Consider the following 25,720-nt stretch of genomic DNA (forward strand, 5'->3'; position numbering starts at 1 on the left):
GGGTAAATAGTGGCAAAAATACAGGGGAGGGGGAGGGGGATGTGAAATATGGGAGGGGTAAATAGTGGCAAAAATACAGGGGAGGGGAGGGGAGGGAAGTGAAATATGGGAGGGGTAAATAGTGGCAAAAATACAGGGAGGGGGGGGGGTAGGGAAGTGAAATATGGGAGGGTAAATAGTGGCAAAAATACAGGGGAGGGGAGGGGTAGGGAAGTGAAATATGGGAGGGGTAAATAGTGGCAAAAATACAGGGGAGGGGGAGGGGTAGGGAAGTGAAATATGGGAGGGGTAAATAGTGGCAAAAAGGGGAGGGGAGGGGAGGGAAGAAGGAGGGGAGGGAAATAGTGAAATACAGGGGGAGGGGGAGGGAAGGGGGGGGTAAATAGTGGCAAAAATACAGGGGAGGGGAGGGGGAGGGAAGTGAAATATGGGAGGGGTAAATAGTGGCAAAAATACAGGGGAGGGGAGGGGAGGAAGTGAAATATGGGAGGGGTAAATAGTGGCAAAAATACAGGGGAGGGGAGGGGGAGGGAAGTGAAATATGGGAGGGGTAAATAGTGGCAAAAATACAGGGGAGGGGAGGGGGAGGGGAGGAAGTGAAATATGGGAGGGGTAAATAGTGGCAAAAATACAGGGGAGGGGAGGGGAGGGAAGTGAAATATGGGAGGGGTAAATAGTGGCAAAAATACAGGGGAGGGGAGGGGGGTGTGAAATATGGGAGGGGTAAATAGTGGCAAAAATACAGGGGAGGGGAGGGGAGGGGTAGTGAAATATGGGAGGGTAAATAGTGGCAAAAATACAGGGGAGGGGGAGGGGGAGGAAGTGAAATATGGGAGGGGTAAATAGTGGCAAAAATACAGGGGAGGGGAAATATGGGGGAGGGAAGGGGGAGAAATATGGGAGGGGTAAATAGTGGCAAAAATACAGGGGAGGGGAGGGGAGGGAAGTGAAATATGGGAGGGGTAAATAGTGGCAAAAATACAGGGGAGGGGGAGGGGTAGGGAAGTGAAATATGGGAGGGGTAAATAGTGGCAAAAATACAGGGGAGGGGGAGGGGAGGGAAGTGAAATATGGGAGGGGTAAATAGTGGCAAAAATACAGGGAGGGGGAGGGGAGGGAAGTGAAATATGGGAGGGGTAAATAGTGGCAAAAATACAGGGAGGGGGAGGGGTAGGGAAGTGAAATATGGGAGGGGTAAATAGTGGCAAAAATACAGGGAGGGGAGGGGAGGGAAGTGAAATATGGGAGGGGTAAATAGTGGCAAAAATACAGGGGAGGGGGAGGGGTAGGGAAGTGAAATATGGGAGGGGTAAATAGTGGCAAAAATACAGGGGAGGGGGAGGGGTAGGAAGTGAAATATGGGAGGGGTAAATAGTGGCAAAAATACAGGGGAGGGGGAGGGGGTAGGGAAGTGAAATATGGGAGGGGTAAATAGTGGCAAAAATACAGGGGAGGGGAGGGGGGGAAGTGAAATATGGGAGGGGTAAATAGTGGCAAAAATACAGGGGAGGGAGGGAGGGGTAGGGAAGTGAAATATGGGAGGGGTAAATAGTGGCAAAAATACAGGGGAGGGGAGGGGGAGGGAAGTGAAATATGGGAGGGGTAAATAGTGGCAAAAATACAGGGGAGGGGGAGGGGAGGGAAGTGAAAAATGGGAGGGGTAAATAGTGGCAAAAATACAGGGGAGGGGAGGGGTAGGGAAGTGAAATATGGGAGGGGTAAATAGTGGCAAAAATACAGGGGAGGGGGAGGGGAGGGAAGTGAAATATGGGAGGGGTAAATAGTGGCAAAAATACAGGGGAGGGGAGGGGTAGGGAAGTGAAATATGGGAGGGGTAAATAGTGGCAAAAATACAGGGAGGGGAGGGGTAGGGAAGTGAAATATGGGAGGGTAAATAGTGGCAAAAATACAGGAGAGGGGGAGGGGAGGGAAGTGAAATATGGGAGGGGTAAATAGTGGAAAAAATACAGGGGAGGGGAGGGGTAGGGAAGTGAAATATGGGAGGGGTAAATAGTGGCAAAAATACAGGGGAGGGGGGGAGGGGAGGGAGGGGTGTGAAATATGGGAGGGGTAAATAGTGGCAAAAATACAGGGGAGGGGAGGGGGAGGAAGTGAAATATGGGAGGGGTAAATAGTGGCAAAAATACAGGGGAGGGGGAGGGGTAGGGAAGTGAAATATGGGAGGGGTAAATAGTGGCAAAAATACAGGGGAGGGGAGGGGTAGGGAAGTGAAATATGGGAGGGGTAAATAGTGGCAAAAATACAGGGAGGGGTAGGGAAGTGAAATATGGGAGGGGTAAATAGTGGCAAAAATACAGGGAGGGGAGGGGTAGGGAAGTGAAATATGGGAGGGGTAAATAGTGGCAAAAATACAGGGGAGGGGAGGGGTAGGGAAGTGAAATATGGGAGGGGTAAATAGTGGCAAAAATACAGGGAGGGGGAGGGGAGGGGTAGTGAAATATGGGAGGGGTAAATAGTTGCAAAAATACAGGGGAGGGGAGGGGTAGTGAAATATGGGAGGGGTAAATAGTGGCAAAAATACAGGGGAGGGGGGGGTGAAAATATGGGAGGGGTAAATAGTGGCAAAAATACAGGGGAGGGGAGGGGGAGGGAAGTGAAATATGGGAGGGGTAAATAGTGGCAAAAATACAGGGGAGGAGGGGGAGGGGTAGGGAAGTGAAATATGGGAGGGGTAAATAGTGGCAAAAATACAGGGGAGGGGGAGGGGAAGGGAAGTGAAATATGGGAGGGGTAAATAGTGGCAAAAATACAGGGGAGGGGAGGGGTAGGGAAGTGAAATATGGGAGGGGTAAATAGTGGCAAAAATACAGGGGAGGGGGGGGGAGGGAAGTGAAATATGGGAGGGGTAAATAGTGGCAAAAATACAGGGGAGGGGGAGGGGTAGGGAAGTGAAATATGGGAGGGGTAAATAGTGGCAAAAATACAGGGAGGGGGGGGGTAGGGAAGTGAAATATGGGAGGGGTAAATAGTGGCAAAAATACAGGAGAGGGGGAGGGGGAGGGAAGTGAAATATGGGAGGGGTAAATAGTGGAAAAAATACAGGGGAGGGGAGGGGTAGGGAAGTGAAATATGGGAGGGGTAAATAGTGGCAAAAATACAGGGGAGGGGGGGGGAGGGATGTGAAATATGGGAGGGGTAAATAGTGGCAAAAATACAGGGGAGGGGAGGGGGAGGAAGTGAAATATGGGAGGGGTAAATAGTGGCAAAAATACAGGGGAGGGGGAGGGGTAGGGAAGTGAAATATGGGAGGGGTAAATAGTGGCAAAAATACAGGGGGGGGAGGGGTAGGGAAGTGAAATATGGGAGGGGTAAATAGTGGCAAAAATACAGGGAGGGGTAGGGAAGTGAAATATGGGAGGGGTAAATAGTGGCAAAAATACAGGGGAGGGGAGGGGTAGGGAAGTGAAATATGGGAGGGGTAAATAGTGGCAAAAATACAGGGGAGGGGGAGGGGTAGGGGAAGTGAAATATGGGAGGGGTAAATAGTGGCAAAAATACAGGGGAGGGGAGGGGAGGGAAGTGAAATATGGGAGGGGTAAATAGTGGCAAAAATACAGGGGAGGGGGAGGGGAGGGGAAGTGAAATATGGGAGGGGTAAATAGTGGCAAAAATACAGGGGAGGGGGAGGGGAAGTGAAATATGGGAGGGGTAAATAGTGGCAAAAATACAGGGGAGGGGGAGGGGGAGGGGAAGTGAAATATGGGAGGGGTAAATAGTGGCAAAAATACAGGGGAGGGGGAGGGGAAGTGAAATATGGGAGGGGTAAATAGTGGCAAAAATACAGGGGAGGGGGAGTGAAATATGGGAGGGGTAAATAGTGGAGGAGGAAAATAGGGGATGTGAGGGGACAATAGGGGAGGTAGAAAGAGAATAGGGGGGAGGAAAATAGGGGTAGGGAAATTAAATATGGGAGGGGAACATATAGGGGAGAGGGAGGGAAATATGCCAGGGGAGAATAGGGGTAGGGAAATATAAGGAGGGAAATTAGGGGGGGAATGTGGGAGGGGAAAATAGTGGGAAAAATATAGGGGATGGGGAGGGAATTATAGGAGGGGGATATAATGGGAAAAAATATTAGACCTGGTGCTCAAAGCACATGGCTACTTAATATGCATTGTTGACACATCCCTGCCAACTCCTCCTCTCACCCAGCAAAAACCCCCCATTTCCCCTCCTCCTTCGACAGAGAAGAATGGGCAATATCCTTGGGCAATATTTGCAGCACATTCTTCTCTGTTTCAAATGTTTCAAATGTTCCAAATACCCATTAGTCCTCTCCTCCAATCAGAGCTTTAGCTTGTTTCAAATTGGAGAAAGAGAGCAAAAACCCACCAATGAAAAGTCTAGCTTGTTTCAAATGTTTTTCAGCCAATCATCACTCTCCGAAAGTCCTGGAACGTAAACTTGACCACAAAAAAAATATTTTCCGGCAGCCATTGTTTTGATCATACCTACCCGGTGAGTATCTGTGGTCATTTCGCTTAATTTGCAAAGAAATCCACATCAAGGACTATAAATGTGATGAAATATGACATTAACACCTCTAGCCAACCGCATTTTTTTTACTACAGAGGCTACCCGAACTGTGTAATTTAACAACGTCTGTAGAACGCTAGCTACTGTAGCTCTAGTATAGTGTGCTGCATGCTGTGCGCAGGCAAGTTAGCATTGTCTATCAAATATTTTTCTGACAGAAATGGATAATATCCTATGTATATATATTGCAAAGAAATGAAAATAATCAACTAGTAAAATGTGATGAAATATGACAACACGTCTAGCCAACCGAATTGTTAGACTACAGGAGCTACCCGAACTGTGTCATTTAACAACATCTGTAGATCGCTAGCTACTGTAAACAAGGTTTACAAAAACGCAAAAGTTTATTTGACTGCTGACAACCCTATAAAACCTTAGCTAACATCTATATCAACTCAAACTTCGAATTGTATACTGTTTAATTGTCTATTTTTCTTCGTTTTTTGATGGCATGCGTTTGAAGTGTATGTAGTTGGATGCATTGTATGATATGTGACAACATGATTGTCATTGGGGCAAACGTGGCTTTCTATGATTTTAACTAAACTGAATTTAACTGCATATGAGCTAATAATCAACCTAACCCGGCACCCCCCTCCACACCACTGATATTGTCCTATACCCCCTCCCCTCCTCACTGCTGTCCTCCTCCTAGCAGACCTATCAAGCAAAAATACGTTCCTTTATATGTATCTAATATGGTTATGCTGTCACTTGTAAACTGCACCCATTAGTCATGATAATAGTTTTTTTTCTTGCCTCCTAAGATGAAAAATCCAAGGTTCCGTTTCACGCCCTCACAGGAGTTGGTCCTCAAGGCCACACCCCAGGCAGTAAAAGTGGACGCTGACGGCCCCCCCTGCTTCTGGTGCTCAGGGCCCCACTGCTTCTGGTGGTCAGGGCCCTCCTGTGAGGACGCCTTAACTCGCTACTCGTGCGCCTATCCGGCCTTCACTGAGATGGTCAGGTTCAACCGGATGCACGAGGAAGCTAAAGTCCTGTCCTCCTAGCCAGGTGAGTTTGTTTAATTCTTCTCATTGTATGTAAGATGGAACTCTTTTGCTCTGATAGTTAATTGGTTCCTGTGCTGATTCCAGGCCAGGAGGACAAGGCCCTTGTTGGCATCAGGAAGTACAAGTGGGACTCACTGCAGGACCTGGGTGCAGACAGGATAAAGTAATGTGTGCTGCGCGTCTTTTGTGTTTTCTATGTTCATCTCAGTGTGTTCTATGCAACATTTTACATCTGAAACGTTCCCTCTGCTGTGTCTCACGCAGATATGTCAGGAGCATGAGGATGCAGACACCCCGTTATCCTGGGAGTGCGATGGCCGCCTTGATTGACTACTACATTCAGCGCAGAGACCAGGAGGGGGTAGTTGCTGTGGCCAGGCCCGCCAGCACCATCCGGCCCAAGAGTGCGGCTACGTAAGTGTAGGGGCCGGACCCTGATTGGCTACGTAAGTGTAGGGGCCGGACCCTGATATGCTACGTAAGTGTAGGGGCCGGACCCTGATTGCCTACGTAAGTGTAGGGGCCGGACCCTGATTGCCTACGTAAGTGTAGGGGCCGGACCCTGATTGGCTACGTAAGTGTAGGGGCCGGACCCTGATTGGCTACGTGAGTGTAGGGGCCGGACCCTGATTGCCTACGTGAGTGTAGGGGCCGGACCCTGATTGGCTACGTGAGTGTAGGGGCCGGACCCTGATTGGCTACGTAAGTGTAGGGGCCGGACCCTGATTGGCTACGTGAAGTGTAGGGGCCGGACCCTGATTGGCTACGTAAGTGTAGGGGCCGGACCCTGATTGGCTACGTAAGTGTAGGGGCCGGACCCTGATTGGCTACGTAACGTAGGTGGCCGGACCCTAGGGGCCGGACCCTGATTGCCTACGTAGTGTAGGGGCCGGACCCTGATTGCCTACGTGAGTGTAGGGGCCGGACCCTGATTGGCCGTGAGTGTAGGGGCCGGACCCTGATTGGCTACGTGAGTGTAGGGGCCGGACCCTGATTGGCTACGTGAGTGTGGGGCCGGACCCTGATTGGCTACGTGAGTGTAGGGGCGGACCCTGATTGGCTACGTGATTGGCTACGTGAGTGTAGGGGCCGGACCCTGATTGGCTACGTGAGTGTAGGGGCCGGACCCTGATTGGCTACGTGAGTGGGGGCCGGACCCTGATTGGCTACGTGAGTGTAGGGGCCGGACCCTGATTGCTACGTAAGTGTAGGGCCGGACCCTGATTGGCTACGTAAGTGTAGGGCCGGACCCTGATTGGCTACGTAAGTGTAGGGGCGGACCCTGATTGGCTACGTAAGTGTAGGGGCCTGACCCTGATTGGCTACGTAAGTGTAGGGGCCGGACCCTGATTGGCTACGTAAGTGTAGGGGCCGGACCCTGATTGGCTACGTAAGTGTAGGGGCCGGACCCTGATTGGCTACGTAAGTGTAGGGGCCTGACCCTGATTGGCTACGTAAGTGTAGGGGCCGGACCCTGATTGGCTACGTAAGTGTAGGGGCTGGACCCTGATTGGCTACGTAAGTGTAGGGGCCGGACCCTGATTGGCTACGTAAGTGTAGGGGCCGGACCCTGATTGGCTACGTAAGTGTAGGGGCCGGACCCTGATTGTTACATGTTATTTGAACGAACACATTCATTTTTTGGGGTAATTGCTTTTCTTTTAATTAACTTAAAGTTGTATTGATTTTTTATTGTTTGGATTGTTTATTTTTGTAAGATAAACTAAATGTATGGCCTAACAACATCACCTTTGGGGAACCGCCTGTTCAGAACTGGAGGCCACCATGGACGGCTACATGTCAGGTGTGGAGGTGGGTCCTTTTGTTTCCCAGCACTATTTGTTTTTTTGTGCGTTACAACTCTGTGTGTTTGACTGAGAAAATGATGACTGATTTGCTTGTCTTTTTATTTGTTGAACTTTAAGAGTGTATGACAATAAATCAAAATGAATTTAAGGGAGAAAGTGCTTGTATTCCATTTATTTATTTCACAGGGAATGTCATGTGTGAAGCAACCCAGCATAATGTCCCCTACACCGACTGTACAAGTTAAGATGATTTTAAATGAGCTAAATGTACAAGAGATTAACAATGAATGTCGTAAATAAAACAAAGAACATATTTACAAAAACTACTTTACAATGTACACACCAGTCAGTCAGAGTTTACTGGCCTTGGCTATAGCACCATGCTGGGTCCTCATGAGTGCCAGCCACTCCACAGTTTGGCCACCAGAGGTAGCGGCACAGAATCTCACAGAACCATACATGCTGTGTCCAAACTCAGAAGTTTTAGGCTTGCCACATTTAGAGCACTTATAGCCTTCATATGGCTTGTGAACTCTGACTTTAATGCCAGACTCCAGCTTCTTCCTCCTCCTCCATTCGGTGGTTCTGGAGACCTTTGGTCCACCAGCAGGAGGGGGAAGAGGAGTGGAGGTCGAGGGCAGGTCTTGGGAGACTGGCGTTATAGGGAGGGAGGTGGAAGACAGACTGGGTGGAGGTGGCAGACTAGTGGCCAGGAGGACCACGTGCTGGTATCCACTAACTCCATCAGGTCCTATGTTCTCCTGGAAATAGAAGAGTCATGGGGAAGGGTTGGATTAATAGTCACATTAATAGTTATGAATGGAAAGAAACTTGAGTGAGCTGTGGATAGGCACTTACATCATCCTCCGGGTCCCGACTGGCAGCTGGTGCAGTGTCATCAGGGGGTGTGACGACAGGTACCTGGGATGGGTTGGGTTGAGTGGCCTTCCTGAGTGGAGGGACTGGTGGGAGACGGTCATCGAGGTCGGGCAAGGACATGGTGGGGTCATCCTCAAGCTCTCTGGTCATCCTCCCTCATAGATCAGGTGTCCCATCTGGGTCCTTACCGAGGTTGGAATCTGGTCACCATGGGTCTGGGAGAAGAGATACTCGACCCCAATGAGTTCCCCTTAGAGAGAAAACAAAAAAGTGAGTTGTACATAAACAGAACTGCACATGTTTTAGTGTGTGTATAATTGTATAATTTAGAAATACATACCAGTGTACTTTGCAGGCCTTGTGTGATCCTTCACAAGACTGCAGCCCAGGAGCTTCTGGCTCAGCTCATTGATGGCGTGCTGAGCTACACCATCATAGCAGTGCAGGGTCTGCTTCTGCCCCCCCGCTGCAGCTTCAGCAAGGTCCTCATTCCACCCAACCAACCCTTCAAGGAGGTAGGCCTGAAAGTGCAGCCACCCAACCAACCCTTCAAGGAGGTAGGCCTCATTCCACCTCATTCCACCCAACCAACCCTTCCAGGAGGTAGGCCTGAAAGTGCAGCTTCAGCACGGTCCTCATTCCACCCAACCAACCCTTCAAGGAGGTAGGCCTGAAAGTGCAGCTTCAGCACGGTCCTCATTCCACCCAACCAACCCTTCAAGGAGGTAGGCCTGAAAGTGCAGCTCGGCACCACGCACCAACCCTTGTTCCTGTAGATCAATCAATCAATCAATCAAATGTATTTATAAAGCCCTTTTTACATCAGCCGATGTAGATGATGACAACATGAAGAAGAAATAATAACTCCTCCCATGCACACAGCTGTTAACACACAACATGACATAACGACATGACCCAGTTTTACATTTAAAATACAAGGAATGAAGTGGTGGAGGTGGAAAGATCTACTGTAGCGCTGCTGGAGGCCAGCTGCCATGTCGAGCAGACCCTCTCCTTCGCTGTCAGTGAGGACCTTAATGAGCACCTGGCCGTACTCATTGACAACATTTGTGGCCCACGCTGCTGTCCCAGCTAGTTTCTTGGTCACCTGAGGGGAGTCAAACAAACACAGACAGACGAACACACAGTCATGTCAGTGAGTGGACTCAAAGTTTCACAATACATTCATTAAGTCATAAAATAAGTCCTAATAAATTAGTATTTATTTGATTGTCTCTAACTAACTAGTATTATTTCTGGTCAAAACATCTTCAATCACCTTCTTGGTTGAATCCATCTTCAGGATGGACCCAAAGATGGAGGTGACTCTGGCCTTGAAGTCCTCTAGCTGGAACAGAACGTCGTAGCCGTGGACAGTCAGCAGCCACTGGGCTGAGGGCACATCCAAAAAGGGAGGAGGTGTGACCACCTTCAGGTCACAGGACAGCCTAATACACAGAGACAATTGGGTCAAAAAAGAGGAGGGGAAGAGGGTGAGGAGTGTGTGGAGGGGGGTTCTAGAAACACTTTGATAAGGGAAGGAGGGGCTTGGGGAAAGGGTGACGTTGAAACACTTTGATAAGGGAAGGAGGGGCTTGGGGAAAGGGTGACTTTGAAACACTTTGATAAGGGAAGGAGGGGCATGGGGAAAGGGTGACGTTGAAACACTTTGATAAGGGAAGGAGAGGCTTGGGGAAAGTGACGTTGAAACACTTTGCTTTGTTTGGGCAGTTCCTGATAAGAGATCGAAGGTCAGAAATTCAGAGAGCTCAAAGAGCTAATTAACATTTCAATGGGCAAAGAGCTAATTAACATTTCAATGGGGCTTTTTCTCTGTTTTTCCTCAAAGTGAACAAGAGCTTTGATTTCCAGAGGTGTGAATTACTAACCTGTAAGTCAAGATGGCTGGGAACATGGAGCGATGACTTGTGTCCAGCTGGTTCAAGACCTCCAGCGACCATCCTGCTAGTAGCTTCTTACAGAGGCGGCACTCCAGGTACTCTGTCCCCATATAATACCAGCCTCTGTAAGAATACTCTGTCCCCATATAATACCAGCCTCTGTAAGAATACTCTGTCCCCATATAATACCAGCCTCTGTAAGAATACTCTGTCCCCATATAATACCAGCCTCTGTAAGAATACTCTGTCTCCATATAATACCAGCCTCTGTAAGAATACTCTGTCCCCATATAATACCAGCCTCTGTAAGAATACTCTGTCCCCATATAATACCAGCCTCTGTAAGAATACTCTGTCCCCATATAATACCAGCCTCTGTAAGAATACTCTGTCCCCATATAATACCAGCCTCTGTAAGAATACTCTGTCCCCATATAATACCAGCCTCTGTAAGAATACTCTGTCCCCATATAATACCAACCTCTGTAAGAATACTCTGTCCCCATATAATACCAGCCGTCCATGTCAAGCACCCTCCGGACTGTCTTGTACACCCCACAGCCTGTGAGATTTTGACGCTTGCACTGTGGCTGGGTGCACTGTGGCTGGGTGCACTGTGGCTGGGTGCACTGTGGCTGGGCGCACTGTGGCTGGGCGCACACAAACTTAAAGGTCCACAGGCGGTAGGGCATCCAGAGGCAGAATGGCCGGAGGGAGAAGCTGGAGACTTATGGCTGTGGTTAGGAGGCAGAGGAGGGGAGTACCACAGCTCAAGCTGGCTTTTCAGGACACATTTGAGCTGCTTGTCTCTTATGAAAATGGCCCGACTGACCCACTCTTGCTGCTCCTTTGGGAGCTAGCACAGCAGGGGGTGTGGTGGCAGTAGGAGCTAGCACAGCAGGGGGTGTGGTGGCAGTAGGAGCTAGCATAGCAGGGGTTGTGGTGGCAGTGGGAGCTAGCATAGCAGGGGTTGTGGTGGCAGTAGGAGCTAGCATAGCAGGGGGTGTGGTGGCAGTAGGAGCTAGCACAGCAGGGGGTGCGGTGGCAGTAGGACCTGCTACAGGAGCACAGGAGTTAGTCTCACAAAATATTTCAGAGAAACAAGTGAAATTATTCAATTAGAATAGAGCTTCAGCTTCAAAACATGTTAACAGCCTGTTGACAGACAATGCACTTTGGTTTAGTTTTGATCAGTGTTATCAGTGGTAGAGGTTAGGAATCTGGGTTAAACACAATCTACATTTAAAAGCTACAAACGATAGATGTATAGTGGGTAGACATCTACAAGCAAGGAATAGGCCAAGCAAAGTGATGCAGACTGAAATACAGGTTGGAATGGTGACAAGACAAGCTACAGTAAACACATCATTCCACAAAAAGATGAGGAAGGATTTTTATGTGTCAAGCAAAATGGATGCAACAATTAGAAATTCTACAGTGATTTCTAAGCCCAGCTAGGAAGGAGGTGTTTTAACAATTTACCACTTACCTTACTACTTTAAAATGTATCCCGTTAATGCTAACAACAACAGATAGTTATTAGGGGAAAGGTCATTTCATATGTATATTCTTCTCAACAGAAATAAACAATAAAGTGCCACAACATAGTGTACCTTGGTCAAAACCCAGGCAGATAGACAGCAACTCCTGATCTGATGGCTCGGCAGCTAAGAAACACAGACAAACATAATGACACAGTTATATTGTCATTTGCTAAACTGTTTGATTTACTGTTTGATTGACTTAGATGACTACAGAATATATATTTACATGGATTAGGAGGCTCTACAGCTGTTGCTGTGTCCCTGAGTTGGACATAGACCTTGAAGTGGCCATTGAGGTCCCCGGCTTTACTTGGTATGTCCTGAACCAGGCCATGTAGCTGTATTGAGATAAAGGAAATAAACAAGAAAGGTAGGGAAAAAGGGAGAGAGAAAGAGCAAAAGGGGGAGAGAGAAAAAGTGGGAGAGAGTGGAGAGAAAAAAGTGGGAGAGAGCGAGAGAAAAAGGGGGAGACTTAAAAAAAAAAAAAAAATGAGAGTCCAATTTCTTTCTCATTGCGCTATGTTCAGCTTTTGTTCCAAAGACTAAGTTCCACAGACTAACATATCTCTCATTGCACTAAGTGGGAAGATCTTTTAAAAACCGTCTGAATGACCAGGGGTGCCCCCTGTTGGGTGGTGCACACTACCCAGCAATGGACCTCCAGCACCCCCCTGAAGCCATTTAGAGCCATACCGATATTTTCAGCTGGTAAGCCGTTCACCAGGTGCACGGCTCAAGTTCACCAATCACCGGGTGCAAGGCTCAACATGACACGCAAATTCGTGAAGCGTTCCTTATTTTGACCCCTTTTACTCCTATATATATATAGGGGGTGGCATCCATTTTCCTCCTAGTATTACCCATAAAATAAAGTTTAAGTATATTTTTAAAATCCTGTTGGAAATTGTGCCGTAATGGCAGTGACTTCATGTAAATTCTGTTCCAATTCCTCCATCTGTTGGCCACATAGCGCTATTGCATCCATTGGCGCCGACAGAGATGGCCGCCTCGCTTCGCGTTCCTAGGAAACTATGTGTTATTTCTTACATTAGTACCCCAGGTCATCTTAGGTTTCATTACATACAGTCGAGAAGAACTACTGAATATAGGATCAGCGTCAACTCACCATCAGTACGATCAAGAATATGATTTTCGCGACGCGGATCCTGTGTTCTGCCTTTCAACCAGGACAACGGAATGGATCCCATGCGGCGACCCAAAAAAACGACTCCGAAAAAGAGGGAAACGAGGCGGTCTTCTGGTCAGACTCCGGAGACGGGCACATCGTGCACCACTCCCTAGCATTCTTCTCGCCAATGTCCAGTCTCTTGACAACAAGGTTGATGAAATCTGAGCAAGGGTAGCATTCCAGAGGGACATCAGAGACTGTAACGTTCTTTGCTTCACGGAAACATGGCTCACTGGAGAGACGCTATCGGAGGCGGTGCAGCCAGCGGGTTTCTCCACGCATCGCGCCGACAGAAACAAACATTTTTCTGGTAAGAAGAGGGGCGGGGGCGTATGCCTTATGGCTAACGAGACATGGTGTGATGGAAGAAACATACAGGAACTCAAATCCTTCTGTTCACCCGATTTAGAATTCCTCACAATCAAATGTCGACCACATTATCTACCAAGAGAATTCTCTTTGATTATAATCACAGCCGTATATATCCCCCCCAAGCAGACACATCGATGGCTCTGAACGAACTTTATTTGACTCTTTGCAAACTGGAATCCATTTATCCGGAGGCTGCATTCATTGTAGCTGGGGATTTTAACAAGGCTAATCTGAAAACAAGACTCCCTAAATTTTATCAGCATATCGATTGCGCAACCAGGGGTGGAAAAACCTTGGATCATTGTTACTCTAACTTCCGCGACGCATATAAGGCCCTGCCCCGCCCTCCTTTCGGAAAAGCTGACCACGACTCCATTTTGTTGATCCCTGCTTACAGACAGAAACTAAAAAAAGAAGCTCCCACGCTGAGGTCTGTCCAACGCTGGTCCGACCAAGCTGACTCCACACTCCAAGACTGCTTCCATCACGTGAACTGGGATATGTTTCGTATTGCGTCAGATAACAACATTGACGAATACGCTGATTCGGTGAGCGAGTTCATTAGAACGTGCGTTGAAGATGTCGTTCCCATAGCAACGATTAAAACATTCCCTAACCAGAAACCGTGGATTGATGGCAGCATTCGCGTGAAACTGAAAGCGCGAACCACTGCTTTTAATCAGGGCAAGGTGACTGGTAACATGACCGAATACAAACAGTGCAGCTATTCCCTCCGCAAGGCTATCAAACAAGCTAAGCGTCAGTATAGAGACAAAGTAGAATCTCAATTCAACGGCTCAGACACAAGAGGTATGTGGCAGGGTCTACAGTCAATCACGGACTACAAGAAGAAAACCAGCCCAGTCACGGACCAGGATGTCTTGCTCCCAGGCAGACTAAATAACTTTTTTGCCTGCTTTAAGGACAATACAGTGCCACTGACACAGCCTGCAACGAAAACATGCGGACTCTCCTTCACTGCAGCCGAGGTGAGTAAGACATTTAAACGTGTTAACCCTCGCAAGGCTGCAGGCCCAGATGGCATCCCCAGCCGCGCCCTCAGAACATGCGCAGACAAGCTGGCCGGTGTGATTACGGACATATTCAATCAATCCCTATACCAGTCTGCTGTTCCCACATGCTTCAAGAGGGCCACCATTGTTCCTGTTCCCAAGAAAGCTAAGGTAACTGAGTTAAACGACTACCGCCCCGTAGCACTCACTTCCGTCATCATGAAGTGCTTTGAGAGACTAGTCAAGGACCATATCACCTCCACCCTACCTGACACCCTAGACCCACTCCAATTTGCTTACCGCCCAAATAGGTCCACAGACGATGCAATCTCAACCACACTGCACACTGCCCTAACCCATCTGGACAAGAGGAATACCTATGTGAGAATGCTGTTCATCGACTACAGCTCTGCATTCAACACCATAGTACCCTCCATTTACATTTACATTTAAGTCATTTAGCAGACGCTCTTATCCAGAGCGACTTACAAATTGGTGCGTTCACCTTATGACATCCTCCAAGCTCGTCATCAAGCTCGAGACCCTGGGTCTCGACCCCGCCCTGTGCAACTGGGTACTGGACTTCCTGACGGGCCGCCCCCAGGTGGTGAGGGTAGGCAACAACATCTCCACCCCGCTGATCCTCAACACTGGGGCCCCACAAGGGTGTGTTCTGAGCCCTCTCCTGTACTCCCTGTTCACCCACGACTGCGTGGCCACGCACGCCTCCAACTCAATCATCAAGTTTGCGGACGACACAACAGTGGTAGGCTTGATTACCAACAACGACGAGACGGCCTACAGGGAGGAGGTGAGGGCCCTCGGAGTGTGGTGTCAGGAAAATAACCTCACACTCAACGTCAACAAAACTAAGGAGATGATTGTGGACTTCAGGAAACAGCAGAGGGAACACCCCTCTATCCACATCGATGGAACAGTAGTGGAGAGGGTAGCAAGTTTTAAGTTCCTCTGCATACACATCACAGACAAACTGAATTGGTCCACTCACACAGACAGCATCGTGAAGAAGGCGCAGCAGCGCCTCTTCAACCTCAGGAGGCTGAAGAAATTCGGCTTGTCACCAAAAGCACTCACAAACTTCTACAGATGCACAACCGAGAGCATCCTGGCGGGCTGTATCACCGCCTGGTACGGCAACTGCTCCGCCCACAACCGTAAGGCTCTCCAGAGGGTAGTGAGGTCTGCACAACGCATCACCGGGGGCAAACTACCTGCCCTCCAGGACACCTACACCACCCAATGTTACAGGAAGGCCATAAAGATCATCAAGGACGACAACCACCCGAGCCACTGCCTGTTCACCCCGCTATCATCCAGAAGGGGAGGTCAGTACAGGTGCATCAAAGCTGGGACCGAGAGACTGAAAAACAGCTTCTATCTCAAGGCCATCAGACTGTTAAACAGCCACCACTAACATTGAGTGGCTGCTGCCAACACACTGACACTGACTCAACTCCAGCCACTTTAATAATGGGAATTGATGTCAAATATATCACTAGCCACTTTAAATAATGCAACCTAATATAATGTTACATACCCTACATTATTCATCTCATATGCATACGTATATACTGTACTCTATATCATCTACTGCATCCTTATGTAATACATGTATCACTAGCCACTTTAACTATGCCACTTTGTTTACATACTCATCTCATATGTATATACTGTACTCGATACCATCTACTGTATCTTGCCTATGCTGCTCTGTACCATCACTCATTCATATATCTTTATGTACATATTCTTTATCCCCTTACACTGTACTGTGTATAAGACAGTAGTTTTGGAATTGTTAGTTAGATTACTTGTTGGTTATTACTGCATTGTCAGAACTAGAAGCACAAGCATTTCGCTACACTCGCATTAACATCTGCTAACCATGTGTATGTGACAAATAAAATGTGATTTGATTTGGCTTTATCACTGACACTGTCAGCCAATCCAGTGACATGAGGGGGAGAGAGACAAAAATGGGGAGAGAGACAAAAAGGGGGAAAGAGAGGAAGGGGGGAAATATGGGAGAGGGGGGATAATGGAGTGGGAAATAGGGAGGGAAGTGAAATATGGGAGGGTGATATAGTGGGGAAATATAGGTGAGGGGAAAAGTGGCGGGAAAAGGGGGAAAATATGGGGGAGGGGGAAAATTAGGACAGGGGGAAATAGGGGAGGGGGAAAAGGAGGGGATAAAAGTTGGAAACACATAGGGGAGGGAAAGGGAAATATGGGAGGGGTAAATAGTGGAAGAAATATAGGGGTGGGGGGAAAGTGGTGGTAAATAGGGGAAAATTAGGGGAGAAAAAATAGTGGGAGAAAAAGGGGGGAGAAATATGAGAGGGGAAAAGTGGCGGGAAATAGGGGGATAATGGGGAAAAATAGGGGAGGGACAGAAAGTAGAGGTGGGGAAAATAAGGAAAAAATAGACGAGGAGGAAATTAGGGAGGGGAGTGAAAAAGGGGACGTTAAATAGTGAGGGGAAAATAGGGAGGGGAGTGAAATAGGGGAGGGGGCATAAGTGAGGGGAAAATAGGGGAGGGGAGAAATATAGGGGAGGGGAGAAATATAGGGGAGGGGCATAAGTGAGGGGAAAATAGGGGAGGGGAGAAATATAGGGGAGGGAAAGTGAAATATGGGAGGGGGAAATAGGGGAGGAGGAAAATAGGGGAGGGGAAAAAGTGGGGAAATGATATAGGGGAGGGTAGGGGAAATATGGGAGGAGGAAAATAGCGGAGGTGAGGGGACAATAGGGAGGTAGAAGGAGAATAGGGGAGGGAAATAGGAGGGAAAATAGGGGTAGGGAAATGAAATATGGGAGGGGAAAATATAGGGGAGAGGGAGGGAAATATGCCAGGGTAGAATAGGGGTAGGGAAATATAAGGAGGGAAATTAGGGGGGGGAAAATAGTGGGGAAAATATAGGTGAGAGGGAGGGAAATATGTGAGGGGAGAAAATGGGTAGGGAAGTATAAGGAGGGAAATAGGGGAGGGGTAAATAGTGGGAAAAAATATTAGACCTGGTGCTCAAAGCACATGGCTACTTAATATGCATTGTTGATACATCCCTGCCAACTCCTCCTCTCACCCAGCAAAACCCCCCATTTCCCCTCCTCCTTCGACAGAGAAGAATGGGCAATATCCTTGGGCAATTTGCGCATTTTTCTGTTCCAAATGTTCCACATGCCCATATTGTGCCATTAGTCCTCTCCTCCAATCAGATGCTTCAGTTTGTTCCAAATTGGAGAAAGAGGGCAAAAATACACCAATGAAGAGCCTAGCTTGTCCCAAAAGTTTTTAAGCCAATCATCTTCCTCTGAAATTTTCCTAAAGCCACTTCATCAGAAAATCTTTTTCTGTCAGCAATTGATGCTACTCGGTGAGTATCTGAGGTAATGTTGCTTAATTTGCAACTAATTTAAAGTCAACAACTATAAATGTGATGAAATATGACAATAACATGTCTAGTCAACCAACTTGTTTGACTACAGGGGCTACCCAAACTGTGCAATTTAATAACTTTTGTAGATCGCTAGTGTTGATGAATAGCTATATGAGAAACGAGACCAAGTTGAGACTCTGGACAAGGCGGATATGGTATAGTAAAGGCCGTTTATTCAACTGAATAATTCCTACACACATACACACTCGACCCTCTTCGGGATGGGCTCCAAAGACAAAGAACTCTGTCAAGAACCAATGGGATACGGACACCAGACTGGAGGGGACTGTCAATCACCTACAAGCAACCTACCCGAGGCCAGGACTACCAGAATATACATATGTCATGTCAATGTATAAAATGGACTGCCCATCATGTTTTAGGGCTCTCTTTTTCTGACGGTTCCATAAGAACTGGCCGAAAGAAGCCGTGCAGCACGTTTTACCATATATTATTACGCTATAATAAACGGCCTTTACTATACAATATCCGCCTTGTCCAGAGTCTCAACTTGGTCTCGTTTCTCATATACTTATTCATCAACAAAAATCAATGATCATGAGGAAGGTGAGGGATCAGCCCAGAACTACACGGCAGGATCTGGTCAATGACCTGATGAGAGCTGGGACCACAGGCTCAAAGAAAACCATTAGTAACACACTACGCCCTCCTGGATTAATATCCTGCAGCGCACGCAAGGCCCCCCTGCTCAAGCCAGCGCATGTCCAGGCCCGTCTGAAGTTTGCCAATGACCATCTGGATGATCCAGAGGAGGAATGGGAGAAGGTCATGTGGTCTGATGAGACAAAAATAGAGCTTTTTGGTCTAAACTCCACTCGCCATGTTTGGAGGAAGGAGGATGTGTACAACCCCAAGAACACCATCCCAACCGTGAAGCATGGAGGTGGAAACATCATTCTTTGTGGATGCTTTTCTGCAAAGGGGACAGGACGACTGCACCGTATTGAGGGGAGGATGGATGGGGCCATGTATCGCGAGATCTTGACCTCCTCCTTCCCTCAGTAAGATCCCTACAGGTCCCCCCATCGCTCCCTCGGCCTCTGCCTCCAGCTGACCAAGCCCCTGTTCCTGCCCCGGCCTCTGATCTGCTGGGGCAGAGAGAAGAGGAGGATTTGCCCCGGCAGTCCTTCCTGCCTCCAAGGCCGCCCTCCGTTTCTCTGAAACATAACCATCCCTTCTCCCCCGCTCCCATCACTCTCTCCTCTCACTCAGCTGCTGCTTCCAGAGAGTTGGTGTTCATCTCTCACCAAGGAGCAGCAGCGGTGGATCGGCCGCACGCTGTTCACCAGGAACAGCTTTGAGATATCGACACCACTGACCTAGTCACGTGGTGGACGCTTCTCCGACCGATCTACAATCAGCCACCTGCATCCCACAACCCCTTCTTCGCATGTCATTCATATGCTTTATATCTCTCTCCTCCAGGCTGTCCTGTGAACAGTGCGTCACAGACCTACAGCAAGCTGTGTGAAAGTCACAGCCAGTCCTGGAATGTGAAGTTGTATACGGTACCTCGGGGAGTGCGAGCAGTTTCTGGCCTTGGGCACTGGGCGGCAGTTCACTGATCCATCGGAGATGCCCCCAGTGCCCTCACCCGTCTGGCTGCTGACAGGTGACTAAAAAGCTTGCGGGTACCGCTGCAGACATGGCCGCCTGGGTTACCGACGTCGGTAATGAGCATGGGCAGGTCCTCGTCAGTGTCCTCACTACCGGTGAGGGCGAGGGCCTGCTCCCCATGGCGGCTGGTCTCATGGAGCGGTACCGGCTCGCTGGGGTGGCGCCCCCCCCCAGCTCATGTACGTGGACCGAGAATGCTGCTCCAGCGGATCAAAGACAGCTGCCAGGTACAATGACTGGGACCAGCTGGTGGTTCGGCTGGACATCTGAGCACCTGATGCGGCAGTTCGTGTCAGGTGTCACCACTGAGAGCCACCAGCTCTACGGTCCCTTCATGTGGCAGCTGTCAGTCTGCATCTTTGAGTGGGATGCAGGCGATGTCCGCCGACTGCTGGAGGCCAAGAGGTCTGAGCTGGAGGGGAAGCACGGGATGGTCGTCCTCACCGAGGCAGAGGTTTCGAGGAAGATCATCAGGAAGGAGATTGCGCTTCACTGTCGGAGTCGTACGCGCTGGGCTGCGACGAGCGAAATCCTCATTGACCTTCTCGGGACCTTCAACAGCGAAAAGGGGGTCGACACCCTGGGCATCTCGTTGCTGGACTACATCCGCATCCAGGCAATCTGGAAAGAGCGGAGGCGCCACCTCCACTGTATACAGGACTGACGAGATCGGCAAATGCCGGTTTATCGCTGAGCACGGGGCTCCACATCCTTGGGAGTCATTCCAACTCCACCGGTAATTGTCATTGTGTAGTGTCATGACGTTGGCCTGGGGGTAGGCTTATGACAGTCATAAATACCTCTTCCCCCCCTTTCCTCTCTCTACCCTACTGATGTTATATTTTCAAAACTCTTAGTTAACATAGAGATTCTGGGAACATCAGAAGGTGGGGGGAAATTAACCTCTTCAACCTATGGGGGCGCTATGTCATTATTGGATAAAAAGACGTGCCCGTTTTAAGCGCAATATTTTGTCACGAAAAGATGCTCGACTATGCATGGAATTGACCGCCTTGGAAAGACAAAACTCTCTCCAAAACTGCAAAGATATCATCTGTGAGTGCACCAGAACTAAATGCTACAGGCGAAACCAAGATGAAATTTCAAACAGGAAATGAACAGGATTATCCTTATATGGCTATGAATATGCTGTGAACGAGCTTATGCGCTCTGCCGTTCATCCAAGATGTCTGCAGCATTGTGGCGTATTTGTAGGCATATCATTGGAAGATTGGCCATAAGAGACTACATTTGCCAGGGGGCCGTCCGGTGTCCTTTGTTTAAATCGGTGCGTAATTCCCAGTGGCAACCATTGTACCTTACGTTACAGAAGGAGACTCATACTTCCAGGAACGATACATCATTGAAGAGATATGTGAAAAACACCTTGAGGATTGGTTCTAAACAACGTGTGCCATGTTTCAGTCGATATTATGGAGTTAATTTGGAAAAAAGTTTGGCGTTTGGATAACTGAATTTTCGTTTTTTTGGTAGTTGGTAGCCAAACGTGACGCACCAAACGGACCGATTTCTCCTGCACAAAAAATCTTTCAGGAAAAACTGAACATTTGCTATCTAACTGAGAGTCTCCTCATTGAAAACATCCGAAGTTCTTCAAAGGTAAATGATTTATTGAATGTTTTTGCTGGTTTTTGTGAAAATGTGGCCTGCTAATGTTAACGCTAAATGCTAACGCTAAATGCTAACGCTAAATGCTAGTTTGCTATGGTAGAAAAGCATATTTTTGAAAATCTGAGATGACAGTGTTGTTAACAAAAGGCTAATAAGCTTGAGAGCAAATAGATTAATTTCATTTCATTTGCGATTTTCATGAATAGTTAACGTTGCGTTATGGTAATGAGCTTGAGGCTGTAGTCACGATACCGGATCCGGGATGGCTCGACGCAAGAAGTTAACTGTATTCTGGTAATCTGACCAATTGAACATATGCGGTGGTACTTAATGAATATGATGTCAGTTCGGTTGTCATCTGAGACATTCTCATCAATGATAAGATAACAAACTCTACAGTGGTAAGTCTACACATCAGTTATCGGATTCACATGGAATTGTTGTTCAATTTAAATGTTTGAATATGAAATTATTCGTGATGGGATGAAATGTGATTTTAGCTTCTAAAATGTGAGATTTTGGTTTTCATAAGGTAGGGCTCTGCTCAATCAGTGGCCCGCCCCTGTAAAGGGACATGGGCTATAAAACTTTTCAAACACGCCCTCCTCTCCCTTCCTATATAAAGCCTTGAAGACAATATAACCTCCTGTTCCGAGGACGACGGTCCGATGTCAGAATGGTTCAGATAATAACTACAGAACGAAGCCAACATCAGCGTGAGCTTTGGTTGCGAATGGTATGAACTTTGAACTATTATTCACTACAGAAGTGATACCTCCTGCCTGTTGAGTTAGCAACAACCGCTGCAAATGAGGGTTAGGAAGGAACAGACAGAGTATCCCGTCTACCACACAACAACGTTACTTCAACGTATTCAATTTATCAGCCAAGACGTTCTTCAAAGGACAAAGGACTCAGTTGGGCAATATGTCCTTCCATCTACCACCAACCTACAGAAGTGCAGTTGAGTAAATATTTATTGCATTTTCCTTTTCCAAATGGGCGGTAATTTAGAATGCATAAGATACTGCATAAGATACTGTATTTACGATAGCACAGCTTTGCCCTTTGTTCCTCAGTCTTCCCCCTCTTTCACTCAAACCCAGCCCCTTTTCTTTTGTGTAACCAGCTCTCATATCTGTTCTGCCCGCTAGGGACGTTTTCCATTGATGTAATTTGTAATCAAGTTATGATTTAATTATGTGTATGTGTAATTCTGTGTGATTAATTAGGTATTTAGTAAATAAAGAATTAAACCCAATTTTGTATTGCCGATTCAACTTGTGAGATAACCAAGAATTTACAACTTTCAGATGAGACTGAATTAAGATGATTAATATCGACTGCTATTGATGTAAAATATTACTAGGTCTTAAGAGTTTATTCGGAAGAAAACAGCTCTATAAATATTATTTTGTGGTGCCCGACTTTCTAGTTAATTACATTTACATGATTAGCTCAATCAGGAAATATTAATTCCAGAGAAATTATGTTAACAGCAACAGCTCTCCCACCCTAATCATGCATTGTTCTCTCAGGTACCAGGGCAATTGCAATGCATTTCCAGGCATTCCTGTTGGATGGACTGATGAGGTGGAACGAGGACCGTGCACAGGCAGCAGTGGAGGGAAAGAACAGGAAGCCCCTGCTCTCCTACAGTGACCACCTTCAGCACATCCTTAACCTTAGCAGCCAAAGGGTTGCTTGGCAAGGCACAGGGTAAGGACTACACCAAGCCTAGCGAGTACAGGGGTAAGTCGAGTAAGAGAATGAACATTTACATCAGTTGCATTAATTACATCTGTTGGTGTTTCATACTGGAGAGGGAATGCAAAACAACGACGCTGGACAGAGTGGAATCAGGTGTATCAAAAAGGCAGTTCATTGGTCAAAGGTATCTTGTCCTGCCGTTTATCGTGCACGGACCTAAGGAATGTGACTCCTGTGAGGAGTCAGAATAATTAGGCTGCTCAGCCAGAGTTTACAGCAGAATGTATACACAGAATAATGTAGGTGGAGTCTCGTCGTGTTGATCTTCTGACTGGTCCTGAAGAGTTGGAGGCGGGCCTTGCTCTAGCCAGGGCGGGCCCCCTTGGTGCACAGCAAAGTCCATTGCTCTTGGCACCCGACCAGTAGGGGGTGGTAGAGTGTGTGTGTGCAGTGCTTTCATGAAATGTGTGTGTGTCAAGGAAACGTGGATATTGGTACTGTCTGCTTTGGGCTCAGGTGTTTCCTGTCTTTGCAGGAGTGCATGCAGGGTTCAATGCCAGCGAGATAGCTTGGCACTTCTAAGCTCGTTAGTGTTGCAGGATGCTCTTTGTAGTTTTACAGGGGAGTAATATTTGCGTGATGGCAGCTGTGTGTCCTTCGGATAATCATGTTATTGCACACAGGCTCTAGACTTGACTGAGGACACTGGGCCCAGAGTTATCTGAGGGCATCCGGTTTAACCAGAGCTTTGGTCTGCTAGTAACGCTTTATATTAGATTATTTATATAACACATCCCATTAACACTTCCCTACTCTGCTTTTGCCAGATTATTTTTTTGCTTAAAAAGGGGAACTCCCCAGAGTGGAGTACCTGTACTGGCAGAGTGCTGCAGGATGTCAGCGGGGACCCTGACCTTCCGGAAGAGGCAGCCGCCCGTCGAGCAGCTCGACAAGGAGGACGAGGGCTTTCAGGAGAATGTGGACCCAACAGTCCACATCCCTCATGTCACTCCTATGAGTGCCCCGTCCTCCAGCTCAGCGGCACCTCTGTCAGGGGAACCCGCTGACGCATCCAGGTCTGGGCCATCCAGTCCCACCGCCCTTGAAGACGGAAGCTCTCCTGAGGCCCCTGGTCGACACAGTTCTCCTCACCCTGACCACTCCTCTGATTCAGAGGTAAATATAATTGAGCTTTTGTGTTGTTAAAAAAATACATGCTATTGTAACTTCTTTTAAATAAGGAATTGAGACAAACTCAAGACACAAGTTTTGGGTGTTTAATAACAAGGATGCCATCAGCTGAGTGCAAACATTTTAGAAAGCTCACAACACAAGAGTTTCATTTTAAAAGAATCCATCAGTGTGATTTTCTGTTCGTTACACAATGTAAAATAACATCTATCTCCTTTGTAGAAGAATCTTAAGTGTGTGACTGATGCAATGCCAGGCTACCAGCATGTCCGCAGGCTTGCCAGGGCCTTGGTGGGGGTGAGGAACCGTCAGGGGTTGTCGGACCGCAGGGTAGACGGTCTGGTGGCACTGTGGCTGGTGATGCCAGACTTCGACAAACAGCGCTTGATCTACCCTGCCCGAAACCAGGAGAGGATCGTTCAGGGGCGGTTCAAAACAACGAAGGGGAAGTTGTCCATTATCCTAGGAAAAGACTCTCTCCAATGGTATGTTGTTAGTGTTCATGTCCTCCACCTTACTATTTTATTGCCTGCCTCTACATTAAATGCATATGAAGGTCAGGCGATGGCTATCATTATTCAATGTTCTCTAATTATTTATCTCCTCTGTTTCAGTTGCCTTCTCGGACTCAACTCGGGCCCTGCAAATTGGCCGGGCACCAGCCGTTTGGTGGAGGCCATTTGCAGTCAGCTCTGCCAAATCCATCCCAGCGCCACGCAGTCTGCCGGCGTCAAGAAGAGCAGGTGGGCGCTCATTCTGGCAGACTACGTGGGCATCAGGGAGGCAGTGCTGAACAGCCCGAGGTTGATGGCCCAGACCAACCTTCAGCTCTTTGAGCTGAATCAAAGGACCATTAGTCAGTGGTAAGACATTAACTTATGGACGACTTGTTACATAAAGCCTTGTGACTAATGACAATCTGAGTGACAGCTTGTTTGTTTTCTCTCCCTGTTTCAGGTATTCCCAGCGTCAGAAGGAGAGGGAGAGGATGGTGCTGCAGCAGGGAATGGGGCTCGCTGCTGCACCCAGCGTCACCACCCAGCCCCTCCCTGCAGCCAAGCCCCTCCACTTCAAGCAGGAGGGAATCAGGGCACCCTTCCCTTTCCCTACGCCACCCTCCCCCCCGGTCCCACGCCAAACCATCCAGCAAGGAGAGCCCGTCCACGCGCCCATTCTGCCAGCCCACCTGGAGCAACAACCCCCCGCACTTCCCGGCCCCTCCCCAGCCCAAGGACCACAGACGGGCTGCTCTTCACCTCCAGTGTCAAGGACAACGGCTTGGAGGAAGAGGATCGCGGCGGACACAGAGGAGGGGACAGCCGGGAAGAGAAGGCAACGTGAGCATTACGTCTGCTCCAAATGCGTATTGCCGAAGCGACGGGAGACGGGCCACAGCCGCTTCGGCGGCGTGGCGTTCTGCTCTGTTGCTGCTGGGGGTAAGGTCTGTTGCTGCTGGGGGTAAGGACGTGGCCCAGTGGCTGGCGGAAATGAAGGACGCTAAGGGGCGAGGTGAAGGACACTGAGCCACTGGCTGGGTGGTCGGACGTTTTAATTTGTAAATAGTTCACTGTTCCCCTCTACCTGGACCGAGACCTTGAGCGCGGTGTAGAGGCTTGTGTGTGTTGAGGACCCTCAGAGCTATATTGTCTGTAGTCTATAAGACTACTGGTAGGGTAACCCAAGGTAGGCAGTTCTGAGGCGAGACACCAGACTAACATCGGTCCGTTCCCAAACAAAATCCTGTAAAAAAAAAAAGAGGATAGACATTACAATATACAAATATAAATCAAACATGATTTATCAACACATCT

General features: G+C 48.2%; 3 protein-coding genes and 1 long non-coding RNA gene across 6 annotated transcripts; 2 read left to right on the forward strand and 2 right to left on the reverse strand.

The window, feature by feature from the left end:
• The first annotated feature begins 4,360 nt into the window (after window positions 1–4,360).
• On the forward strand, window positions 4,361–6,614 carry LOC135559886 (uncharacterized). 2 transcript variants are annotated; one of them, XR_010458580.1, is made up of 5 exons: window positions 4,361–4,479; window positions 5,328–5,574; window positions 5,658–5,736; window positions 5,838–6,312; window positions 6,487–6,614. It is a non-coding gene; the product is annotated as an uncharacterized LOC135559886 (long non-coding RNA). The 2 variants fall into 2 exon arrangements; XR_010458579.1 differs by having other exon boundaries at window positions 5,658–6,312.
• Window positions 6,615–7,541: 927 nt separating this feature from the next.
• LOC135559887 (uncharacterized) lies at window positions 7,542–8,788 on the reverse strand. The gene is made up of 3 exons (XM_065000770.1): window positions 8,601–8,788; window positions 8,240–8,510; window positions 7,542–8,142 (listed from the first exon to the last, which is right to left on the reverse strand). Exons 2-3 carry the CDS (start codon window positions 8,408–8,410, stop codon window positions 7,732–7,734), a joined length of 582 nt encoding a protein of 193 aa, XP_064856842.1. The 5' UTR covers window positions 8,411–8,510; window positions 8,601–8,788; the 3' UTR covers window positions 7,542–7,731.
• A 241-nt stretch (window positions 8,789–9,029) lies between these two features.
• On the reverse strand, window positions 9,030–12,200 carry LOC135559888 (uncharacterized). The gene is made up of 4 exons (XM_065000771.1): window positions 11,932–12,200; window positions 10,150–11,828; window positions 9,540–9,708; window positions 9,030–9,368 (listed from the first exon to the last, which is right to left on the reverse strand). The coding sequence occupies exons 2-4, from the start codon at window positions 10,851–10,853 to the stop codon at window positions 9,078–9,080; spliced, it is 1,164 nt and encodes a 387-aa protein (XP_064856843.1). The 5' UTR covers window positions 10,854–11,828; window positions 11,932–12,200; the 3' UTR covers window positions 9,030–9,077.
• An 11,956-nt stretch (window positions 12,201–24,156) lies between these two features.
• On the forward strand, window positions 24,157–25,714 carry LOC135559889 (uncharacterized). 2 transcript variants are annotated; one of them, XM_065000773.1, is made up of 3 exons: window positions 24,157–24,394; window positions 24,524–24,772; window positions 24,867–25,714. In XM_065000773.1, exons 1-3 carry the CDS (start codon window positions 24,159–24,161, stop codon window positions 25,369–25,371), a joined length of 990 nt encoding a protein of 329 aa, XP_064856845.1. In that variant the 5' UTR covers window positions 24,157–24,158; the 3' UTR covers window positions 25,372–25,714. The 2 variants fall into 2 exon arrangements, with proteins under 2 accessions (XP_064856845.1, XP_064856844.1); XM_065000772.1 differs by having other exon boundaries at window positions 24,157–24,772.
• The last annotated feature ends 6 nt before the right edge of the window (window positions 25,715–25,720 follow it).

The sequence above is a fragment of the Oncorhynchus nerka genome, linkage group LG15, assembly GCF_034236695.1.
Source record: "Oncorhynchus nerka isolate Pitt River linkage group LG15, Oner_Uvic_2.0, whole genome shotgun sequence".
Lineage (NCBI taxonomy): Eukaryota > Metazoa > Chordata > Actinopteri > Salmoniformes > Salmonidae > Oncorhynchus > Oncorhynchus nerka.